Source organism: Nicotiana sylvestris, chromosome 9 (assembly GCF_000393655.2).
Source record: "Nicotiana sylvestris chromosome 9, ASM39365v2, whole genome shotgun sequence".
Taxonomy (NCBI): Eukaryota; Viridiplantae; Streptophyta; class Magnoliopsida; order Solanales; family Solanaceae; genus Nicotiana; species Nicotiana sylvestris.
The window spans coordinates 183,909,321-183,934,961 of NC_091065.1; the positions used below are offsets into that span (position 1 = coordinate 183,909,321).

At 37.7% G+C, this 25,641-nt stretch overlaps 2 protein-coding genes across 7 annotated transcripts; one reads left to right on the forward strand and one right to left on the reverse strand.

Moving 5' to 3' along the window:
• The first annotated feature begins 11,454 nt into the window (after positions 1–11,454).
• On the forward strand, positions 11,455–15,688 carry LOC104216858 (clathrin light chain 1-like). The gene is made up of 3 exons (XM_009766998.2): positions 11,455–11,894; positions 14,789–14,942; positions 15,042–15,688. Exons 1-3 carry the CDS (start codon positions 11,632–11,634, stop codon positions 15,489–15,491), a joined length of 867 nt encoding a protein of 288 aa, XP_009765300.1. The 5' UTR covers positions 11,455–11,631; the 3' UTR covers positions 15,492–15,688.
• Positions 15,689–16,467: 779 nt separating this feature from the next.
• On the reverse strand, positions 16,468–24,844 carry LOC104216857 (cold-responsive protein kinase 1-like). Of its 6 annotated transcripts, none has more exons than XM_009766994.2 (7): positions 24,741–24,843; positions 23,221–23,394; positions 21,544–21,656; positions 20,929–21,139; positions 20,616–20,853; positions 19,138–19,285; positions 16,468–17,295 (listed from the first exon to the last, which is right to left on the reverse strand). In XM_009766994.2, the coding sequence occupies exons 2-7, from the start codon at positions 23,303–23,305 to the stop codon at positions 16,969–16,971; spliced, it is 1,122 nt and encodes a 373-aa protein (XP_009765296.1). In that variant the 5' UTR covers positions 23,306–23,394; positions 24,741–24,843; the 3' UTR covers positions 16,468–16,968. The 6 variants fall into 6 exon arrangements, with proteins under 6 accessions (XP_009765296.1, XP_070012320.1, XP_009765298.1 ...); XM_070156219.1 differs by having other exon boundaries at positions 23,221–23,356; positions 24,741–24,833; XM_009766996.1 differs by lacking the exon at positions 24,741–24,843 and adding an exon at positions 24,533–24,734 and having other exon boundaries at positions 23,221–23,356.
• Positions 24,845–25,641: the final 797 nt, after the last annotated feature.

A 25,641-nucleotide genomic window follows, 5' to 3' on the forward strand; every position in this document is an offset into this window, starting at 1 on the left:
ACTCTGGCCGCTTGTTCGCGCCATTTGACAACATATTCTCGGAAGCTCTCCGAAGGCTTCTTCTTTAGATTTGACAATGAATTCCTGTCAAGGGCAATGTCGATGTTATATTGAAACTGCCTGACAAAATCTCGAGCCAAGTCGTCCCAAACGTGCCAACGAGATACTTCCTGATCTATATACCATTCAGAAGCAATGCCGATCAAAGTTTCTCCAAAGTAAGCCATAAGAAGCTCTTCTTTTCCGCCTGCTCCCCGCAACTGGTTGCAGTACCTTTTGAGATGGGCTATGGGGTCCATGTGCCCGTCATATTTCTCAAACTTTGGGGTTTTGAATCCCAAGGGCAAATGTACGTGCGGGAACATGCACAGGTCAGCGTAAGACATGCTCCTTTGCCCGCTCAGACCCTGTATATTTTTGAGAGTTTGCTTCATGCTTCTCATTTTCCTAGTCATTTCCTCTTGTTCAGGTGTTTTCTCGGCTTTCTCCTGCCCTGCGATAAACTCGTATCGAGACGGCAGAGGGTAAGCGTCGGTAGTGAACTGGCTAGGTTCCAATGGAAGAGGCGGTGCTTGAAATGTGAAGGATGATGAATCGAAGTTAGGCCTGGGTAAAACAGGTTGTGCCGTGGCTGAACAAGGTGGAGCAGTGAATATGTTTGAAACCGCACCGGAAGCTAACACCTGAGGGCGAGACTCAGAAGGTGTTCCAGTAAAGTAGGCTGAGGTGGTAGGAAATCCCAGTGGGGTATTTGTATAGCTTATGGGTGTGTTGGAGGTCCCACTTGCCCTAGGAAAAAGCTCAGGGAATCCAGGGATCGCACTTGGTGGCTCTTTTCCATTGGCCCAGGTGTCCCACATTTCCATCATGCGGAGACGTAGAATTCTATTTTCCTCGACCGTTGCTGACTCAGAAGTTGGGATGGCTGTGATTGAACTTTCCTCCGAAATAGGAATCGTTGGCAGAGGAACTTCTGAAGACATTTTGACACTTCCTTTCGATCTTGTGAAGTAAGTGTGAGTACCCCCTCTTGTCTTAACAACAGGTATTTGAACACTCCCTTTCGACCTCGTGAAGTGTGAATGTGAGGCCAGACTTTCACCAAACCAACCCCCTTTTCTGAAACCTGGAAATGACTCAACGACGAACGAACGGTTAGTTCGAAACAAATAACAGATAGGTAGTCTCACGTTGGGGCATGATGCACCTATACAGTTAAGTGAATTCCTACATGTTTGCAACGAAGGCGTGCGTCATTCCGGCTTCTTTTTAGGCTTCCCCTTTTATTTTATTATTATTTTTTATTATTATTTTTTTTTATTATTACTGTTTTCAATATTTGCAGTTAAAATGTGACCGGATCCGATGAGGATTGCCTACGTATCACGATGCAGCGTGAATCAGATCATTACATAGTTCGAAAAATATGGGTGTAAAAGAAGCACACATTTTATTACTGAAAATAATCTATTACAACCAACATTTGGAACAAGGAAAAACAACAAACCTTGAAAGTAAATACAGACTCAAACAAACTAATGCATCCTGATGCGAAGGGATGGACAGAAAATGCTAAAACACAGACTCGACCTATGAATATATTAAGGTTTCAAAAATTGGTGTCCGCGGGGCATCGTTCGGCCTTGCCGCGGTCCTAGGTGCGATATCCCTTTCAAGTTGTTCTATCTCATGCATGGTCTGCTTGACATAACCCATCACTGCCGAGAGAACGGTAATGTTGGTCATGTTCTCACACCATAGACACCGTCTGATGATGGCGTGGGCAATGGTCCTGATTTTATCTCTGGTTTGCTTCTTCTCTATGAGCAGGCGTTTTATCTGATCACTGCATGTTTTTAAAACCTGAGAATCCTGCATATGCTGATTCTTCAGTTGCCGCACTTCTACCTTCATTTGGGCCAACAAGTCGTAACAGTATCTGCTCTCCATTTGGAAATCCTCGGCCCGCTTAACTACTTTAACCTCAAGTGTAGCCATCTCTCTCTTCATTTTGGCAACAGTTTTCTCGTGGTCGCGTTTCAATTGACTCAAGTATCGGCGATGCTTATCTGCTCTTGTACCCCACTGTTCCCTCAGCTCTGCCATGACGTTTTCAGACTCTTCTAAACCATCTCGCCATTCCCTGACTTCACTTTTCAACCCTTTTATCAACTGCTCGTCTGATCGACTCATTGGTTGTTCATCAAGAGCCAATCTCAATTTCTGGATTTGGGCCCTAAGCTCTCCATTTTCTTGGGCCAATCTATTCTTTTCGCCTCGATCCGCAGCGATTTGCATACTGTTATTGAATTTCAGACTGTCAACCTGTTGCTTCAAATCCCCGATCTCTGCCCGATACCCCTTTTCCCTTTCTAACCAGTTCCATTGCTCTTGGGATGACTCAACGAAATCTTTGAGATGAAGTCTCTTAGCTAGTCTCTCGCAGGACATGTCACCTCTAAACCAAGCATGATACCCCGAGGCAACTTCCCCTTTAGCCGTATCCATCACACAAGTGTTTGCTGTCAGATGTTGGCACTCACTCCAGATTTGGCGAACTTCTTTTTCGGGGAAATGACCGTCCGGACTGATTTCAATCACTTGGGTACTCAAGTCTTCATCTTTCGGCACTACTTGATACCTCCCAAGTTGCCTCAAAACCCGATACGGTGCATAGGGTTGGATGCTTTTAAGTCCCATTAACAGAAAGTGGGGCCTGGTTGCCGGCATATATATGATTTCCTCAACAAGAAACCATCCGAGCGTCCACTGGATTTAGTCGGTAGTGAGAGCTCGGAAAAATGAAGTCCATGTCGTGACTCCCTCGGGTAGACTGAACCCTTTGATCCTTGTGTAGAATTCTCCAATACAAGTCTTCTCGGGCGAACCGTAACCCAAGAGCGGAGAGCGGTGGCATAAATGATCGGTCACCCACATTTGCAACAATAGGTTACATCCTTCGAAAAAGTCGCCCCTAGCTCGGCAAGCAGTGAGAGCCCGGAAGATGTCAGCCACAATCATAGGCGCCAGAGTACTTTTATCTTGGGTGAGCAGGGTACTGACGACCCCAACCACTTTTAGATCAATGTTTCCGTCTTTTCTTGGGAACACTATAAGACCCAAAAAGGCTGTCATAAAAGCTACCAGCCTGTGTTCGTCCCACTTTTGTCGGTTGCCTCTACTGCATAGTTTGAAGTCTGGCTTATTGAACCCGCCCACGTGGCCGTATCTAGCATATATGAGGTGGAGACTGCAGAAACCTTTGGCAAGATCTGGATGGTGAAATATTCGGGGTATTTTTAGGAAATCCAGAAAACGGTGTACCGTGACGGCCCTGGGTGCAATCAAGTATTTGAACCTTAACGGAGCTTCATCACCTCCGATGTATCCCGCTATTTCTTCCAATGTCGGGGTGAGTTCAAAGTCCGAGAAATGAAATACAGTGCGTGCTGAATCCCAGCAAGTGACCAATGATCTGATAATATCACCCCGAGGCTGAATGTCTAGTAAATCCGTGAGATCTTTCAGATATTTCTTTACTTTGTCTTGTCCCTCCTTGCCTAAGTCGTTCCACCATAATCGCAACTCAAAAGGGATCTTGGTCATTATTGAAAAGGGTTCGTTTTGTATCGTGCTCATCCTGCACATTTATTAGGGTGATTAGACTCAAAATAAAACTATCTATGTTCTTTTCCAAGATTTTTTTCAAAACGACGAACTTGATTTTCAAATGCGGCCTTTTAGCACTTCGAGAACAAAGACTTTTAAGGCTGCGAGGATTAACCGATCAAAAATGATGACCAAAGGTGGCCGTTTATGCAATGTCAGCCTTCTGGCGTCCCGCTTGAGAACATTCGGCTATTTTTACAGAAACGGCGTCACCCGACTCTTTATAAAAGTGGCAACATTTAGTCTTTTTTTCTTTGCAAAATGGGAGGTTGGACCCGATGAGAGTTGCCTACGTATCTCACACCCTGTGAGAATCAAACCGGCCTAGTTCGGTCAATCGTGAATAGAGTAAATCAATTAAACCCCTTCTGAATACAATCTTTTAAAGCAAGAATATTTATAAAAGAGATACTACCAAAGAAATAAAAATTTTGAATTTTTTTTTTTTGAATTTTCCCTTTTTTTTTATTTTTAAATTTTTGAAAGTGATTAAAAGAAATGTTTTTTTTTTAATTTTTTTTATATATATATGTTGTTTTTTTTTAAATAAATCAAACTAAAAGACAAATTTTGTTTTCATTTTCTCTTTTTCTTTTTTTTTTAAGAAAATTCTGGCGAGATTTTGACACTACTTGGACATTGGTTTTATTTTTCCAAAAATAAGTAATTATCTCCCTACGCTGTTATTTTCTTTTTCTTTTTTTTTTTAAAGTTTTTTTTTTTAGAAACCGGTCAGCATGCAGAACTGAAGCAAATAAATGCGCAAAACAAACGGGATGCAGCAAGATGGTCTTTTCATTTCAGGTTGTCTGTCCTAGACGGACCCAACCCCTGTGTTGAGTCCCCTATGTCAAATGCAACATGATGCAAATAAGCGTTCCTACTAGGGATCCGACATGAGGTTTTGTTATACTAGGTTTATAAGCTGAGTGTATGTTCTAGACTGTGTACCCGAGAGGACAACTCGAGTCGATGAAGGGGCAACTTATCGGAACCAAAAGGCCATCCGGCTTCGTAACTTGTCCGGCCTCTTTCTTATTTCAGGTATTGACACTAACAGAATAGGGAGCCTCGACCAGCGAGCTTCTCCCCGGAGGTAAGAAGAGAAGGGTTTCGGCACAGTCTATATACAGTTGAAATAATATCAAAGCGGTAAAAGACAACATTTAGCACGTTATGCCAAGACATGTAATAAAGATCAGATAATAAAGCCAAATATAACAATTATTCTAAGCTCGAATTCTTGAACCCTGAACCAAAGGTTCTGGGTTAAATTCCCCAGCGGAGTCGCTAGAGCTGCCACACCTCCTTTTTTGCGCGCCCGCCCCGAAGGATAAAATGCGCGAGGGAGTTTTCCAATTTAAGTGACAATATTCGAAATGAGATTATTTATTTAATTCAGAGTCGCCACTTGGGAAAGGTTTGGCTTTTGGTGTCCCAAGTCACCGGTTTATCTTGAATCCCAAATCGAGGAAATTTTCGACTTTCCAAATGAAGTCTGCGAACCAGAAATTCTAAGTAAGGAATTTTGTTGACCCGAGGGAAGGTGTTAGGCACCCTCGAATCCCGTGGTTCTAGCACGGTCGCTTAAATTATTATAATGGCTAAATATCTGATTTAAATACATGTTATGACTTATGTGCTTTTATTAAGTTTAAACCGTTTTTATTATTATCATTTATTTTTATAGAATTGCAACGTCGTGAAAATGCATCTCGAACCACGTCACAATCAATGCACCCGTAGTTGTTAACACATTCGACTCCGTTGAGATTTGAATTTGGGTCACATAAATGCGCACCCGAATTTAAGAATGTAATTTAATTAAGTCGCGCCTAAAGAGTCTAACGCGTTATTATCTTCGGGGAAGGCAGTGAAATTTACTAAACAGTCCATCCCAAATTCTAAGTATTTATCATGATCAATTATTGAGGGCCCCGCAATTTGCATTTTTATTTGACGAGGCTCATCTCATTATTTTTTAAAAGGATAATCTTAGCATGACTACATTTCCTATTTTTTTCGTTTCTAAAAAATAAGAAGAGAAAAAAAAATCTTACTTAGCTACATGTTACAAGCATAACATATTACGTACTAGATTAAGACAGACGAGAAAATTACTTAAAATTTGAAATTATAAATAAATACAAAACTCGACAAAATAATGTAGTCAAAGAAGATTAATTATCATATAGCTAGGTTAATTCCGCATAATTATGTGAATGGGCCAATAATTATTTTTTACTAGTCAAAATAAACATCAACCTTAGTCTTAGTACTTATTCGAGAGTTTATTAGATCTAAATTTAAACCATCTTGCTAGATTCGCGTCTATTAGATTAAAGCTCTTAAACCCCGCACCATTGACTCGTATTCCCTAATATGTAAAAACCTGTCGATTCTATAGAGTAGATAGCCGTTTTATTTACATAGTAAGCCGGTGCTAACATTAATTATTTAAACTACACTATTAAACCTATATTGAAACATGGAATTCAAACAAGAGAGATGACATTAATGGTTAACCCATTGGCACTAACTAACGTGATATGAAATTTGCTTGATATATGTGTTGAAGTCAGACTGAATTGGGCCATGGTAAAACAGTTCAAAGATCCAACGGGATACATACAAATGCCTGCTAACATTCTGTATTATGTTATCATCACCAACCAAACTAAATTGCTAAAAACACATGGACATATGTCTAATTGATCTAGCATTGCACTATTTAACAGTCGCAAAATAGAGTTTGAGTACGTTCTAATTCACACAGAGTAAATACAATTGGGATGAGCTTAAACAATCACAAACTATTTTCATTCGTCTTATTGCTACATCTTGAGTATAGACATTGTGAAGCAGACGAGCATTTGTTTTATTCATTTCAAACTCCAACCTCAAGCTTAACATCAACACATGGTGTCAGAAATATGTACCTGGAAATGCTTACAAATGAAGAAGAAGATGGAAGCAGAAAGTCAGCAACAAACTCAAATGGCAGCAGTGGCCAACATATAACAGCAACGAACAGCAGCAGTAACAACAAACAATAGCAGAACAAATTCCAGTGCAAGATGCAACTGTAACTGATGGAAAGCAGTAGCAAAAAATGACAGCAGCGAACAGTAGAGTAGAATCGGACCCCAGATGGACAAAACTCAGAAGCAAACCAATGACACAAGCCCCCAGTACACTCAGTTGGGACTTGGAAATACCAGTGTTAATCGACAGACCGACATAGGTGAAATCAAGATATTAATGGAAAACAGTTTCTGATTTTCAAAACTTAAACCCTGAACTCTCTACTGTCTGATTGACCCTTTCTGATTCAAAATTGTCTTTTGTCTAGCTTTTTTAGCTTTTGTCCCCCCTCCTAACTAATGGAACCCTCCTCTATTTATAACCTTCCTCAGAATCTATAGCCTGTAAAACCATTCAAATTCCCTCCCATCTCCTGCTGTTTTTCCACTCAAACATTTAAAAATAAAACCCCTCCCATGAGATTCCCCTGACAGCCCTATTTTTAAATATTAAAAGTGGTTTCTTTTTTATTAAGCTAAAACAAGAGTATGGGAAGCCTTCATATGCCCTGGCAGCACATGCTGTCCCATTTGCTCTAATTTAATAAGGAAACTATAATGCACATGCTGCCCAAGAATGCACATGCCATCAATTCATACTCAAACCTGAACTGCAACTATAACCCAGCCCTTAAATGTTTCTGATTCAAATTGAACAACTAACAAGCAGCTATACTCAGTTCCTAATTGGATTCAAACAAGACTTCAGCAGAAGAAACCAATAACATGAATCAGATTATTACAATTCAAAGCTGAACTAATTGACGACATATATCGAATCGACTACACGAATCACAACACATACAATTGAAACCAATGACCAGAATTCAACAGTATTAACATGTGATTCAAATTGTACTAAACAAACAAAGTTGCCCCGGAAACTAATTAATCAACCAAATTCAATTTCAGTCGATTGTACAGTTTACACATATACACACGATCAATAAATGAAGAAAAATTTGACCAAATACAGAAGTCTGGGCAAGGTGGATAGAACAGTTGACACAAAACAAATCAATTAATCATTTGGCCATATGAACAGACATTTAACTATAACAACAATAAAATGAACTAACAAAGAAAAAGAAAACAAAAATACCTTAAAGGCTTGAAAAATCAGAAAGCCCTAGCCCAGATTTGAATCGACCTTTCTTGGGGTTGAACGGACTTTAATCAAAGTGTTCTCAACTGAGAACACTTTGATTAAGGTCCATTAGACCCTAATCTTCTAGTTCAAACGGACACAAAATCGGACTCAGGGCTTCTAGGGTTTGTTAGGGCAGATTTGGGATCCAGGTTTTCCTAGTTGGATTCGGACCAAACCAAGCTTGGTTTGGTCACGAGGGAGGTCAGGGGAGTGCCTGGCATGGATTTGGGGTAGTTTGGTGTAGATCGAGGTCCGGCTCGAATCTTCAAATGAAGATTCGAGATGGTGGGGGAGGATTCGAGACCCACGGTTAGTGGATCTGTGTTCAGGGGTCGAGGTGGTCCTAGGGTGTTAAGGTGGTGGTCACCGGCGTCCTTGCCGCCGGATTTAATGGTGAGGGGAAAGGGGGCGGGGCTAGGGTTCTAAGGGATTTGGGGTTTGGGTGAGGGAGACGACCTAAGGGCAAGGGGGGGTCCTACTTAGGGCGCGGGGTGAAGGGATTGGGGTTATATAGTTTAGTGGGATATTTGATCTTGACCGTTGGATCAAGAATGATCAACGGGCCAGATCCTTCATTGGGGTGAAATGGCGTCGTGTGATTTTGGTGAGACAGGGTCGGTCTTTGGGGTTAAATGGGTCGGGTTAAGTAAGGAGTAGGGGAGGCCGGAGGATTGAACGAGATGGACGACTCTGATTGAGCACTCTTATACGACATCGTTTGGTTTTAAAAACGGGAGTTAAATTCAACCGTTAGATATGTCAGATCCGCGGTCCAGATCTGGTAGGCCTTGGACGACATCGTTTGATGAGGCCGAACTGGACTGGGTCATGAAAATATATTGGGCCTGCTTCTTGGTCTCAATTTTAAACCCAAGTCCGAAAAACCCCTTTCTTTTCTTCTTTTAATTTCTAAAAATCCCAACTAAATTGTAAAATAAAACTATACAAACATTGAACAACAATTATCCCACATATTAACATTTAATTAAAATAAAATCACTTAATGACAAAAATAGAATAAAAGATGTATATATTTTTTGTGTTTTTTCTTTTAATAACCGAATTATGGTTTGATTAATTTCTAATAGTAGAATGATATCCTAAGCTTACCCACGACATATACATTTTTGTATTTTTGTTCGATAAGACTAAATAAACACGGACAAAGCCACAAATAGCTAACAAAATGCCACGTAAATTCCAAAAATTGTACAGCAAAGCCATTTGTGAATATTTGAAGAGAGTACTTCAACGTTTTGGCATAGATGACAAGACTAAGCCAGTTAGTACTCCACTTGCTTCCCATTTTAAGCTAAGTACTATTATGTCGCCAATGGATGAAGCTGAACGAGAGTATATGTCAAAGGTACCATACGCAAATGTTGTTGGTAGCTTGATGTATGCAATGGTTTGCACAAGGCCTGACATTTCACAAGCTGTTGGAGTTATTAGCAGATATATGCACAATCCAGGGAAGGAGCATTGGCAAGCTGTGAAGTGGATTCTACGGTATATTCATAATACTGTAGATGTCGGGTTAGTTTTTGAGCAGGAAGACAATCAGTCTGTAGTTGGATATTGTGACTCAGATTTTGCGGGTGATCTGGACAAACGAAGATCAACTACTGGTTATGTGTTTACTTTTGCAAAGGCACCAGTTAGTTGGAAGTCTACTTTGCAGTCAACAGTTGCTTTGTCTACAACAGAGGCAGAGTACATGGCTATTACAGAGGCTGTGAAAGAGGCAATTTGGCTTCAAGGATTGCTAAAGGAGCTTGGTGTTGAACAAAAAGGTATCACAATTTTTTGTGATAGTCAAAGTGTTATTCAATTAGCGAAGAACCAAGTTTATCATGCAAGGACGAAGCACATTGATGTTCGGTATCATTTCGTACGAGAAATCATAGAAGAAGGTGGAGTCACAGTGAAGAAAATTCATACTACGGAGAATCCTGCTGATATGCTGACAAAGGTGGTGACTGCGGTCAAGTTTCAACATTGTTTGGATTTGATTAACATTGTTGAAAACTGAAGATTGAAGATGAAGACACAATCAAAATTTGTTATTGAGAGAAAATTGAAGATGTGGAATTTTGCCAAGGTGGAGATTTGTTGAATTTGGCAAAACCTTTTGTCCCACATCGGTGGGAAAAAAGGGTTGGGGGATTTTCCCCTATAAAAGAAGGCTTAATGTTTAGGATTTAAACACACCTCTCATTTGCCTTCTCATCTGTTTAAGGCATTTGTATCTTCTCTTTTTAGTATTATTTCACTTGTATTTTTGGAGTGGAATAAAATATTGGTTGTGTCCGAGGAGTAGGCAAAATTAGCCGAACCTCGTAAATTCTGGTGTTTCCTTTATTGTTATTTTATTGTCTTATTTAATATTTGGTGGCTATCATAATTTTTGGTATAGTAGTTGTGACTTATTCACACTATATACATTTTGCTTCCGCAACATATCTAAGAATTGGCAAAAGTGCATTGCTGAAGTTTACCGTTCTAAAAAATGCTGGTCTCTACCTTACTTAATTGGTTTCTTTTGTGTGGATACCCATACTCATTTTTCTTCTCATATCAGGTATTGCCATTATTACTTGGTGTAGTAGTTTAGATAAGTCAGTCAATTTTATTGGCGAGAGTGTGAATATTGTTGCATCTTCCAATGGTTTTCTTCTTTGCAATAAGCGTAGAAGCAGACATAGGATTTATTATGTTTATAATCCCGCCACGAGGCAGCGTTTTGATATCCCTAAAATGCAGCACCACCAGCAGCAGAAAGAAGGAGAATGCAGAAAAAGGGGCTCAAGTTATTTAAAAAGTGGGTACAAGTTAAAAGTTTTAAAAAAAATTGGGGCGACCAAATAGGGCTTTTAGGCATGCTAGTGTCCATATATCAGAGTATGTTAGTTGGGTATTGGAAGCTATGAATTTAGGTTCCCATTGTCGTATAGAGAGGAAATGGTTTAAGATTAACCAAGGTCCCCGTGGAGAGCTTTGTACATATTATCTTCTTGATGAGAAAAAATTCAGATCCTGGATCAATTAAAGGTAGTGGTTCAGTTGGTTGCCATAAAGAGTTAAGTTTCTGTTTTAGTAGTTGATGGCCCAATTTTTTCCCAAAAGCTTTAACAATTACGGGAATTTCCAGGGGCTATAGAGACGTGATTTATCATCAGTGGTTCTGTATGAAAAGATCATCCTCAGTTTCAGTAGCTGTTGTTTCATTTACTGATGGGTGTAGAAGTTGGTTGTCAGAGTTGATCAGTGAGGAATTGTTTGTAATCGAAAGAATATTCTATTAAATCGCCTAATGTTTCCAAGACTTTGTAAAAAGTTACTACTTGTAATTTTTTTTAATTTTTTCCTCTTTTTCTGATTTACCCCCTCAAATACATAAAAAAGTTACAGTTTTGTGAGCAGCAAAAAAAAATCCGAAAATTTTGAAACGATGATTTTTTTGAAAAACTCATTTTCGAAAAATCTTCAAAAATTTACAACCATTTTTTTGTCCATATACTACTTTTTTTTCTAAAAATTATATTTTCTAATGTCGAAACGCCTACTTAAAACCCCAAAATTGAAAACAGAAAACCTTTTTCTGCCAGTGTAAACACAGTAATATCACTTTCTTCGTTACTTTCTTTTTTCAAGGAGTATAGTATATAAAGAGGCAAAGAACCAAATACAACAGAAAAAGAAACACATAAATAAGAAGAGATCCAAATAATGGCTTCGTTTGATTCATTCAGTATGGACGGCGGCTATGAGGAAGCTACAGTAGATCACGTCGATCCCTACGGGTTCGGGTCGGATCCGTACCCGAACCAATCATCAACTCCTTTCGACGATGCCTCCTCCGAAGTTCCGATCTCCAACGGAAATAGTGGGGCCCAAGATCTCGGCGATCGAATATTCAGCTCCGATGGACCGGTACTCCTTCCTCCTACTGAAATGCGTGAGGAAGGCTTTGCCTTACGTGATTGGCGAAGGTTAGTTTTCCTTTTTTACTTCGCGTTCCAGGTATGTGACACTGTTTGACTTGACATCGAGCTTAAAAAATAGACTTTTAGAGTTTGTGGTCTGAAATAAGCCATAATATCTGGCTATAGAGGCCGAGCCAGGATTTGAAGGTTGTGAGTTTTGAACCTACCATGGAATTGATAACTTGTCCTTGTTAATGAGTTTGTAATCGAATGTTTATACATATATATTTAATGGTTTCTATTTTAAAGTTAAATTGTTCTAAATAAAAAAATGTGACATTATTATGGTACAGACTAAAAAGGAAAGAGTCATGTAAATTGGGACTCAGGGAGTACTACGATAGCTACTTCTTGATCCCCAGCTGGTCAGAGTCAACTATATGAATCCTTAATATAATATCTGTTGAATATTGTGTATTCTTTTGATTTAAAAAGTTTATGCAGTCAGAATCACATCCAAGATTTGAACTTTATTGTTTCGAGTTCAGGATTCTACCACAATTCATTTGATTTACTGGATTCGAAATCAAATCTTTGTACTTATTTGTTGAATTTTTTAACACATATAATGGTTTGAGCCAAAGTTATTGTCCATATCTATAACTACACTCGCCCCTATATGCAGTTAAAATTTTCTTTTGTTGATTTGGATTGTGTTCTGCATATGCTTTCCTTAGATATATATTGTATTATTTGATCAGTTGCTTTTTGGTAATGTTAGAACTGACAACAATATCAATAAGATAGGCTTTATTTTTCCGTTTTAGATATCTGGAGTGAGCTTAGTTGGCAAGTTTTAGTTGTTTGAACTAATCAGTTGCCAAAATTGTGACTTGATTCACCACTTTCTTTAATTATTTCTTTTTTGGGAGAAGTTCGCAGATCTGTTTTTGGATACTAGTAGATCTTCTAGAAATGAAAGACGTTTCTAGAAGTGGTGCAAGTTTTGGTCTTCATAACTGTTAGCCAGTTTTGGAGATCTTGTTTTCTTAATTATATTGCTGGCAAGAGACCTTGCAGTAGAAAGAAAATTCTTATTAAATTTAGATTATATGAATTGATGTATGCTATGTTGAAAAATCGGAGGGAAGAAATATGATGGTTGGTGTGAAGTATAAACAAAGTGAAAGCTGTATGAATTTTGAACTTCTCCCTCCTACCACTTCAAATCTTCAGAAGGCTTCCATACGCTGTATTGGACTGGCTGAGTTAGAATTACGCCTTTTATGGCATGAGATCCAAGGCTAACTTCATATTCAAAGCTAAGTAAAACTTGTGTAAGTCGCATTTATGATGCTTTTAAGTAACACTAAATAGGTTATGTTTGTTAGAAGGTGTTAAGAGATATATAAAATCCCACATTGATTGTATAAAGGGTTTTAAAGGGGTTTATAGTGGTTTTCGACTACTCAATCCGTTATCTTAAGGTTGGCTTGGATTGTCTAGATTCTTTCACAAGCCAAACTTTGGTAAGTGTATTTGCCCGGTCATAAGTACATCCTCTCGTTACATTTGGCCCAATGATTTATTTTTTCTATCTATTTGGATTTCTTCGTCAAGTTAGCTTATTGAGCCACTAACTTAGCTCTTTAGGATACTTCTTAACCTTTGAGCCTACCGTTGCAACTCCAGGTCCACTCTTCGGTTTTTTCTTTTTTTTTTCTTTTAGATCAGTAAACAAGATAGTATTAATATAATAAAACCAGACACCAAGAAGGTGATTGGTATGTACGAGAATGGGCAGTCCTAAATGCAAAAAAAATGGGGGGAAAAGAAGGGAATCGCCTCTATATGAAAGATCCTACTCCTGAAACGAGCTAATGAAATCTATCATCCCGTCTTTTCATATACGTCCTGAAAATTCACCAAAAGTCTAGCATACACAAACATGTATGTTTCATCTCCTGTACAGTGATTGCTTTGCCCTCAAAACAGCTAGAGTTCCTTTCTTTTCAGAGTACCCAACATACACAAGCGGGGATAGTTTTCCAGATTTCCTTCCGAGACTTGTTTCTTCCTTTGCGACCCCAACCAAGCGGTAGATCCTTCAGAGAGTTTTGTATGACCCATTTCAATTCGAACATGCTAGGAATAGATCCCATAGTCGTTCAACAATCCAGTGCAAAAATAGATGACTACCATTGTCTTCTTCTTTGTTGCAAAAGTAGCATCTGTTACACATTGCAAAAGCTCTTCTTAAAATATAAGCGTGTCATAGTCCAAAAACCCAAATCCAAAAACAAAAAAAAAAAAAAAGCTTAATTCCATGTGTCAACCGAAGCATCAGGTTATACGTACAGAAGGGTATTAAGGATGCGATATGTCAACATCAGTTGTATGGGAGCTTTCGAAGGGGTTTATAATGGTTAGGACTTACTCCACTTATTCTCTCAAGATTGTGGATTGAAGACTCAAATTTGTTTGCAATGCTTGAGGTAGCATTATTCTTCTAAAATTGATTTACTGAGAATAGGAATACATAGTGAAAGAACTTTAGAAAATCTCAAATGTGCTAATTACGAAAAAGTTTTAAATCTTATTTGGAGATAAGCTTATAGGTTGCAACCTCAACTTTGGGATATAGAACAACTATTCCCACTCCATGTTCTGGTTGTTTCAGCAACTTATTCATCTTGGGAATAATTGGTTATGCAAAAGCCTCTTCTCTTTTTGATCTCTCAGACTAATTTAAAAAGAAATAAGAAGGAAAAGTACGGGTGAACAGTGAGGTTGATGTGATAAGTATCCGAGTCCATTGATGGTGTTGGCTGGATTTAAATCAGTTTTTCATTTTCCTATTCAGAGAACAGTTCATATTTGTTGTGAAAATGGTAATGGTTCTCGAGTAACACTTTCCTTCTGTAGATTCCTTACAGTTTGTGCTTTGGTTGGGGATGCAGGCAAAACGCTATCCGTCTTGAGGAGAATGAGAACAGGGAAAAAGAAATCAGAAACCAAATTATTGAGGAAGGTGAAGAGTTTAAGAAAGCGTTCTATGAGAAAAGAAAGCTTAATATTGAGACCAATAAGACCAATAACCGAGACAAAGAGAATGTAAGTCTTTTGGAAATTGCGTTAGATCCGCAATACTCATCTTACAGAATTGCCTGGTTCTCTAAAATTGACTTCTTATTTTTTTGTTCCTTGTGGCAGTTGTACTCAATTAATCAAGAAAAGTTCCATAAAGAAGCTGACAAACAACACTGGAAAGCTATAGCGGAGCTCATTCCTAATGAGGTTCCTAGTATCGAGAAGAAGGGACGGAAGAAGGATCAAGAGAAGAAGCCATCCATCGCAATCGTCCAAGGGCCCAAACCTGGAAAACCTACCGATCTTGCAAGGATGCGACACATCTTAGTGAAGCTTAAGCACAACCCACCACCTCATATGTTGCCACCACCTCCCTCCCCTGCCAAGGATGGCAAAGCTGGGAAGGACGGAAAAGATGCAAAGGGTGGGAAAGATGTCAAGAACACTAAAAAAGATGCGGCAGCTGACGGAGCTGCAGCAGCTGCTGGTGATGCACCTGCTAGTGATTCCAGTGTTGCTCCTCATACATCAGAACCACCTGCTGCTGCTGTGAATGATCAACATGCTACCTAATTCTTGTCCGATTGTATAATTTGTTGTGTGTTTTTCTCTATAAATTTCTTTCTTGATAATGATTTTTTGACACTAGATATTCTGTGCTTTTCTCACATCCCATTGGTTCGACGCAGCTGCAGCTGCAGCTGCATTTTGTTATCTGAATATCATAATCTTTTATTGTATTATTGGAGTCCAGACGATTTCCATGTTCATAGGAAGCTTTCTCTTTCCCTCTCTCTCATGTTGTCTTTTTCTTTCTTTAATTTTTCTTGTGGGTTTTGTGGTTGAGTTAGACGCTCCATTTTGTATCCTCTCCTATTATGATTTTATTTGTTTTTGTGTCCATCCCAAAATGATTGGTACCTTTCTATATTTAGTACTTCTTCCGTTCCAATTTATGTGAACCTGTTTGAGTGGGCACAAAGTTTAAGAAAAAATAAAGGATTCTGGAATTTGTGATTCTAAACAAGTCAGAAAGGGATCCAGAGTATTTTTGTGATTATAAACAGCTTCTCATTAATGATATAATTAAGTTTAAGCTAAATTAATTTTAAATTTAGAAAAGGGTTATTCTTTTTGGAATGGACCAAAAAGAAAATAGGTTCACATAAACCGGAACGGAGGGAGTAGCTATTTTACTATTAAGCAGTAGCTTCTTCGCTACATCCGCCCCAGTCGACACAAATCATATTTCGCAGGTACCATGGTGTTTGTTAACATGAGGTAAAGTATTTTGAAAAGCTTACTTTGACATTGGTAAGGAATTGATATAACTAACATCAAAAGTTGAAGCATTTGAATTTTGAAACGTGGATCCCTCACTAGGCACATTTATATTTAGTTTGCGTTAAGGAATTGAGCCCTGTTGCTTTTTTTTTTTTAATTTTTTTTTAATCTTTTCTTTCTGAACAAGAATCCAAATAAAATACAAAGACGAAAATACAATGGAAAAAAGTAAAAGGAAAAAATAAAGAATAATACACAATATCACTTGCCTGATTTTTATGCATGTAGATATAAGAGACTGTTAGCCTCCAAACCATGTTCACTCTCAGTAAAGGGAAAAAAGAAAGTTTTGGACTATGTAGATTGACGAAAACACGAGCTACTTTGAGGATAAAACCAAATAAATAGAAAAAAATAGAGAATATGATTTATTGAAATACTTTCTTCCTAATTTTTTTTTTTTACACTAAAGAAATTCCCTATGGCTTCTGCCCCTACTCCAATTTGGTGCACATATTTGAAACTCCGGGGAGTATAGGCATGCCCTCTACCCTCTTCCCAACTTAAATACCAGGCTTTGTTCGCAACAAGGTTGAACTCATGACGTGCGCCAACCCCCACCCCACAATCATGTGTCGAGTCTTTATCATTTAACCAAAGTCCCGCTGGCAATAATTTCTTCCCAATTCATCTTCTTTTGTAAAACTAAAGCTGTCAACCCATCCAGGATGAAATGTTCAAGTGTCATTCACTATTGATAGATTGATTATCTAGGGATCACCTGAGTGATAGTAAGGGGAACAGAACTCATTTGATAACTTGTACTGCTTTCAGATAACTTCAGCTTTGATTGCGTGCCACTAACCCCGCCTGAATCTTGGAAAAATCCTGGGGGTGTGAGTTCTTTCTCATTTAGCTTGATGTTTCTTGTGAGCATGTCAAGAACTTGGCTCATCATTGGTCTTCGATTTGTATTTTCTTGTGTGCAAAAGAGAGCTACTTTAATGTACTTGACGACTTCCTTTTCTGGAAAATCTCTGAGTTCTGGGTCAACTAACTCCAACAGCTTTCCCTCTTCATAGAGTTGCCATGCCTGATGCAGAATTGTAATTAGATTTGTCATTAGATAACAAAACCTTGAGCAGTTTTGTAAGAATTCTGGATGCTGTATTATCAAGAGTGGATTTCATAAATTTGCGAGAAGCCAGAAAGGGGAAAGGAACAAATTGTATTCGCTATAATTACCTTGAAAGTTTCTCTCTATTTAGCCTGAAAACTAGCAAAATTTCAATATATCTAAGTATATTTTCACATTTCTTGGTGTTGCTTGCTCTTTGTTCATTGAAATGACTGGTCACTGATGTTCAAGACAACTATATGGCTGTTCCCCAACTTACAGCCTTTACGCTACTATTATTATGATGTGAGAGGTTCAAATTTTTATAGCAGTTTAAGCTAATCAAAGGGAGACATTGAGAAGTAAAAAGATTCAAATTCATACAAGAAAAATTAACTTCAGCAAATATTCATCATTTACAACAACAACAACAACGACCCAGTAAAATCCCACTAGTGGGGTCTGGAGAGGGTAGTGTGTACGCAGACCTTACCCCTACCCCAAAGGAATAGAGAGGCTGTTTTGAGACTGAAAACTGAAATGCCTCCGTAGCCTTCCTTAACACCACAGACCCACATTTCTGAACAATCACATGAAGGTACATCACCTATCTGGGACAACAACTTGGACCATTGGACTTGGATCCTCTGTCGCAGAATAACATGAATCTCTCATACTCAGCACAATCTCCTATTGCTGTAAAGTAGCATCTTTTTTTCTTATGACAGTTGTGTCCGGGCCACCTTGTGCTCATCTCGACTATTCCACCGGATACCTGCTACCTCCCACCAGCAGAGGTACCATATAACTTTGACCACCAAGGCTTAGGCAAATGGGAAAAAATCACCTAGTTTTTTTTTTCGGTTGCTATGGCTAGGATTTGAACCTGAGGCCTCATGGTTCTCCTCCCACTTCATTGACCACTGGGCCCATACTTTGGGTAACCAGCATCTTTTACCAGCGGGTACCTTCTTGGATCAGCTCAACTTTGTAACAGCACGTTCTAATTGTCTCTCCTGCCATGATCCAAGTTGGACGAAACAGGTTCAAATACACTATTGTCTTGTTCATGCTTTTTCCCATGCTGAATCTAAAAATCTCATCTTGCACATTTTTATTTGAGACTCTTTCAAGCAACTATGCCTTGGGTTGAAGTATATTAATTCTCTATATGCACTCCACTACTGCTAAATTAGAGGTTCTCGAAATCTCACACCTATCCTTATTCTAACATACAAATCTCTAATCAGACAAAAAGACTACAAGACTAACTGGTAAACGATGGAACTAAAGTAAGTGTAAATTTTTTTATAAGGAACATAGTGTAAGAGTAATAACAACTAAACCTTAATTCAGACTAGTTTGTATTTGGCTATGTAAATACGTTGCTTGATAAACCCCATTGATATCAGTGAAACTCCAACAACTGTTAACTTCGCACAACTCTGGGAGAAGGAAAAGGATAATCATATACAAGGAGATTTTCACAAGACAACTTATTTACAGTAGAGGAGTAAAATGTGTCCGGATAGAGCATATCCATATGTCTTTCACATAACCCTCCAAATTAGTTTGAGATTGAGGCACATTTAGTTTATTGATTGATATATACTTATCAGAGATGGATTCACCCCTATTCTCTACAAAATCACATCTTGATGTGCCTGGCAGTTTTCTTATTTCAAATAGCACTAATCAATATATGTAAATACTAGTTGCAAATGCAAGTAAACAAACCATGCAATAGACTGTTGATTCTATTGGGGAATGGAATGGTAGATCTAGAAAGAAATTAAGGAATTTAAAAATGCTACCCACCAATTCCAGGAGTAACTTCTGCCCTTTCCATGTACCGCTGCCACTGCTCCTGCCACTTACTGTTTCAAGTATTAGGACCCCAAAACTGTAAACATCAGCCTTGGATGTTAATTGACGGCCTATTACATATTCGGGTGCCAAATAGCCACTGCGCGGAAGAGAAAAAGGTACAGAAGTAAGAACACTGCTTTCAGTTACCCCATGGTACCATTTAAAACTTTAAAGCAGGACATCTGTTGGAGACCTATCTAAACCATAACACAGAACATTCAAAACACTGTAGTTTGAGCCAGATGCTAGAGAATCCGCTGCCTTTCTAGTAGACACAATGTGTACAATAATAGGGCAAACAGTAGTGAATTCTCAGGAAAAATACATATTTATCAGGCAAGGGTAGCAAGATGCTATGAAGAACGTGTACCCTTAATTCTTCTGCACTGGAAGAGGTACAATATAAGCAACACAGTTCAGACAAGCTAGTTCTTTAAAAAGGAGAATCCACTTAGATATTGCAATTGGAGAGGTATCGGCGGGTGTAAAAATGCCTTCTAGATTTTTTAACAGGTGTATCTAAAAATATTTTTAACGACGCCCAACCTCTACAATCCTCCACACTCACGCTCACTGTACTCACGGATGAATGGTGATTTCAAGTTTACTAGCTAATGCTCTACCCATGTGTATGTGCACCCTTCCTATTGACATCCACAATAATTTTGTTAGCTACTTCTTGATTTACATCCACTAAGTCCATAGGTCAAACAACACTTGATTACCAAATAGGCCAATAAATACTGAGAGAAAATAAACAAGAACAATTGAGAGATACTGATAGGCAGTTGAAATTGGAGAACCAGGGGAAGAACCTTAAGTGGAAAATATATGTAAGCTATAATTGTATGGTAAACACTAAACAAAGCTAATAGGAGTAATATTTAGCGTACTGTGGGAACAATAATGTTTATGTGAATGCCCAATCCAAAATTACCACCTTTCTCGTGAAGTTCAAATTCTATCTTCCCCATATCAACCTCCAATTTTCTCGAAGTACCCTTCCCGTCATGAAGGTACAGTAGAGCAGGGGCAAATAGTCCCTTGAACAGTGGAAATTGCCATCTCTAGACTCCATTCCGCAACCCTGCCCCAGCTTCTATCCATAGGAAGTACTCCCTATACCTACACTTCTCACAAATCATACGTAATAAATTTTATATCCTATAGCAGTTACAAGAATCTTCATAGACAAAGACTCCAGATAGAAAAATGGCACATGTTGAAACCCCAAGGCAAATCTATATGCTTGGGGACACTCGTATTGAGGCACTATCTTGCACTCCTTTCTTCACTTTAGCTACAACTGCAGCAGGTTATAGCATCCCACGGGAAGTATTAACTATACTAAATCTCTCTGTTCAACAAAGTCCAATTTCAAGTAATGGAAAACATTGAAGCTTCAACAATAAATTCAGAGGACATACGTAGTTCCTTTTATCTGTGTGGTGATATGAGTGATATTATCTGGAAAAAGCTTTGCAAGTCCAAAATCTCCAATTTTTGGCTTATAATCCTTATCAAGCAGTATGTTACTAGCTTTGATGTCCCTGTGCACTATATGCGGCACTAATTCTTCATGTAGATAAGCAAGACCTCTAGCGGTACCCAAGCAAATAGCAGCCCTTGTGTCCCACTCTAATTTAACATTCCTAGCGCTGGAACCTGCAAAGCAAGCACCATTTCCAGTAACCCGTTCATAAATGGTGAAGTATTTTTTTAAATTTCTAGCAAATTTACCAAACAGTGCTCGATCGAGGCTCCTATTTTCTACATATTCATAGACCAAGATCCGGTTACTTCCTTCAAGACAGCATCCAATCAACTCAACTAGATTGGGGTGTCTGACATCTGATATGGTTTCAATCTCTGTCAAAAACTCACGCAACCCCTGCCTTGATTCGGCAGAAAGTGTCTTCACAGCAACTTCTACTCCTCTTTTTAGAGTTCCCTACAAAGTTGCACTAAAATTAATAACCATTCAACTAACATGTGAATGCACCACAAGAGTTAAGTCCAAGGACCTTGTTATTCTCTAAAAGTCTTGATCTCATATTACATATATGCCAAAAACCATGAACCAAAACTTACAAGAGTAAAATGTTTACAAAGCATAACTGTCTTTAAGAGGCAGAAAATGTGAAAATCAAATAACATAATTACAAGTTTGTGATGCAAAATTTTAAAGAATTACAGATAATATATCTCTACCTATAATTAATAACACAAAGGTCTAATAGTTCCAAGCCTTCCAGCAATGTAATTCTGTAAATAGCCCCATGCAAATGCAAGTTGTTCGTGTAACAAAGCTCGGGCATGAAAAGGAAGAGAAGTATTTATAGAATAGAGCTGAACCTTGTATACTGTCCCAAAACCTCCTCGCCCTATTTTGTTACTTTGATGGAAGTTGTTGGTTGCTATTCTTAATTCACTATATGAAAAATTCCTTGTCTTTGCAGTGGAGCAGCCTGACAAAAAGGAAATATTAGCGTGGACATGAAACTGAAGAACAAAGGGGAATGATTAAATTGTTGCAGAAAAAAGATGGATAGAAGGAAATTTTCAGCAACAAAATGTGATGCGTCAAGTTTTTGACCAAGAATAAAAGTTCCCCAGAAACTAAACTAGATGGAACTTTTTCATCCTTTAACTGTGTCATCATTGATGCAGGGCTCTGTATAACTTCTCACATATCACTTGGTATAGTGAACTTTTTTTATCATAAAAAGTACTCCCTTTGTTCCAGTTTGTGAACCTATTTCCTTTTTAGTCCGTTCTAAAAAGAATGAGCCCTTTCTAAATTTGGAAATAATTTAACTTAAACTTCCTACTATACTCTTAATGAGAGGCTTTTAGAGCCACACAACTACTATAACATGTTTAAGACCACAAGTTTCAAAAGAATTATATTCATACAAATGCTATGGCGTGTTTAGAACCACACATCTCAAAAGTCTTCATTTCTTTCAAACTCCGTACCCAGTCAAACAAGTTCACATAAATTGAAATTGAGGGAGTAATAGTTGTGCCACTTGACTGACTGCCTCTTATCCTAACCACTTATAAGATGATTTTAGACAGATACCTGAGCAAGCTAGGGAGCAGGGAATACTCAAAGTTTCCCTTCTCGACCCTTATAATGATATTCTATGATTAAACCTACCACATCAGTTCATGTTCGGCAACTACTCACTATTCAGATCCTGGAGCAAATTTGACCAGTTCTTAGTTCTAGTTAGGAACAAGATGAAATCGTGTTTTTCTTTTGAAATCCACCTGTGGGCCTTGTAAAGCATACCGTGTCCCAAGCCGGATAATAAATGAGAAGGGTTGTAGTCACCTAGCAACCAAAGTAAAAATAGTCTAATTACAATGAATTCTCCAACTACTGGAAAGAGCAGCCACATTTTCAACCCCATAAGTAGGATTGAAGCGTAGTTGATCAACTGACGTTTTCTTTTCTTTTGGGATCAAGGGCCAAGTACATATTGGCCCCTTGGAGCAAACTCAATCCAAACGCTAACTGCTTCTAGAACATGTCATTATCTATATAGCAAGCATATTAATTATATTTATCAAGTACCAAAATATTCTTGTAGAAATCACTCCCTTTTAGTATTGCAATAAAGTAAATTATGCTCGACGCTTGTTCAATCTGGTGTATAAATTACAGAAGGCAGGTCAATTAGCTCAAAATAAGTAATGATAAGTGCACCGGAGGTGTTAAACAGCTTGTATCCACTAACATTGGGTGTAAGAGAATTTCAGAATAGCAAGTATACAAAGGCAGAAGCATAAACAATTTGATAACTAGAAAAAGGAAAGAGAAAAGATGAATTAGAATTATTCACAGAATATTGCAACCACCATGATAAAATGACAATGCCACATCCAGACCAACCAGCTATGTAGGAGTATGAGGTTTAATGCTGAAGGCAATAAAGTTGCGAAAAATTCATTAAAGGACTAAATAAATCATGAAACTGAGAAAAAAATGATCAGCTAAAATCCAAGTTCCAACTATGTACTAACCTCCAGTGTCTGGTGTATCTTTATGAACATGATCAACACCCCTTTTCTGCCGCACAGTTGAGGCACCAAAGCAGCTGCAGTTCATTCCAATCCGTACTTTAGTAGGACAATCTTCTTACTTGACCGATAATGCCTCCTGACGTGTGAATTACATGTTAGCCTTCTCCAATTTTTCTGTGATAAATGAAAATGTTCACTGTTTTTGAGATATATCCAAATCAAATTGTTGTCAGTTAGCTTGCTTTAAAAAAACTGAGAAGTGGAATGAACCGGACCAAATGGAGCAGGATGGATATAGAATTCATATAACCAACACGAACTAGTTTGTAATTGAGGCGTACACCAATTTTAAAAGAAACACATCTTATAACCAAATGCTATGGCTCTACTACTCAGGTCAACCATTGAAATTTACGCATTCTACAGTAAAAATATTAAGTTTTGTATAGTTTCTTTTGAATTAACTATGAAGGAAACAATTAACTAAAATTCAAAATTCCCGGTAGCAGAAACAAAAAAACTACATAAAGTACATATATGCATAAGTCAGTATATGCATATGCATCACAGCCTACCAAACAATAACAACACCCCAGTGGAATCCCAGTGGAATCACATCCTAGGAAAATGATTTATTAATAAGATCGGTTTTGAACCCTAAAAAGATAAATAAATGCATCATGTATAAGCTTTTTTTCATCTAAAAATAAATGAGCACGTTCTATAAATAATATCCCCGCTTCAATTTATGTGAATCTATTTGACTTGGCACATAGTTTAAGAAAGAAAAAAAAGACTTTTGAAACTTGTGTGTTGTAAACATGCCATAACATCTGTGTGACTATAAATATTTTAAAACTTGTGGCGTAAACATGGCATAACATTTGGGCGGTTGTGAAAGTTTCTCATTAAGGATCATATTGGAATCCCAAAATTAAGAGTTTACTTATTAGGAATGAGTTCATTCTTTTTTAAATGACTAAAAAGGAAATAAGTTCATATAAATTGAAAGTAGGTAATAACATATTTTAAAGTTTTAAGTATTCTAAGCAAATGCACCAAAAATCAAAATTCTTGACTAATCATACCATTCTGCAATTGGCTCTAAATTAAAACCTCTAACTCAGATTCAGCTTAACCACTTCAAACTTGACTGATCATAAGCTAATTAACTTATCTACTATTGATCAACAGAGCCAGCAATTTTTAACAGTAGCAAAAGAAAACAAATTGTAGCTAGCTCAATTCAAATCCTGAATAGCAATTCAAAGTGTGTGTGTGTGTGAGAGAGAGAGCGAGAATTTTTACGTACCATAAAAATTGAAGGAAAAAAAATACTGAGTTGTGTTTTGAAGTCGTGAAAGTGAACAATTTGAGAGGACGATGAAAGAAAGAGGTAGAAGAAGGTGACAAAAATGCGGGCGTAGGTTTTCTGGGTGATTTGACAGGCGAAACGACGTCGTGTGGAAGAAATGAGATGATCACCAGCAGTAGCAGACGAAGAAGACGACTTATTATACCTTTGGTTTTGAGGGTGTAGCATTTTCTTGGTTGATGTGGAGCTGTGAAAGCGATACTCCTCTAATTTGCCAATCTGTCAATCGCTGTATTCTCAACTACCTTTCCCTTCCTCCACTTTAGTGTTTTTATCTTCATTTTTTTTTTTCAACAACAATCATTATGAATATATAAAGATAATATTACGTCTAAATCTGAACACTAGATAATTAAGGTGGTCGGTGTATAAGAATAATGCAGAATAAAGTGTATAAGAATAATGCGGAATAAGGTGCATGGATTAGTAGTGCATATGTTAGTAATATAAGCATTCGTTATGTAGATATTATTTCTTATCTGATATTTGGTGTGGTGTATTAAAATTATAATGCATTGCATAATTTTTAAGAAAAATAATTGTTTACAAAAATGCCCTCCATATCTCTAGCTTTAAGGGAGTTTAAGGATAATTTTGTCTTTAAACATACTAATGCATGTATTAATAGTCTTGGTATTACTAATGTCATGATTTTCTGTGCATTACTTATACATAGGATAATACCAAGTATGATGTAGTTATACAAATGTTGGAAAAATGTACCAAACAACGTATTAGTAATATATAGAGCTAAGCATACATTATTTTTTCTAATACCTCCTACCAAACGACCCCTAAGGCTGTTGATTTTTTCAGCATTCGAATGTGTTTATTTTATCTTTATTATATTCATCTTAATTTATATGGCAGTGTTTGATTCACCACGAAATTTAAGAAATAAAGGAAGGTTATTGAAACTTATGGTATAAAATAAATATTTACGTGACTGTATATTAATACAATAAGGGTAACATATAAATTCTTAAAGATAAATTATTTTCAAATTGTTTACCCTAAAAATTGAGTAACAATTAAACTTATAATGT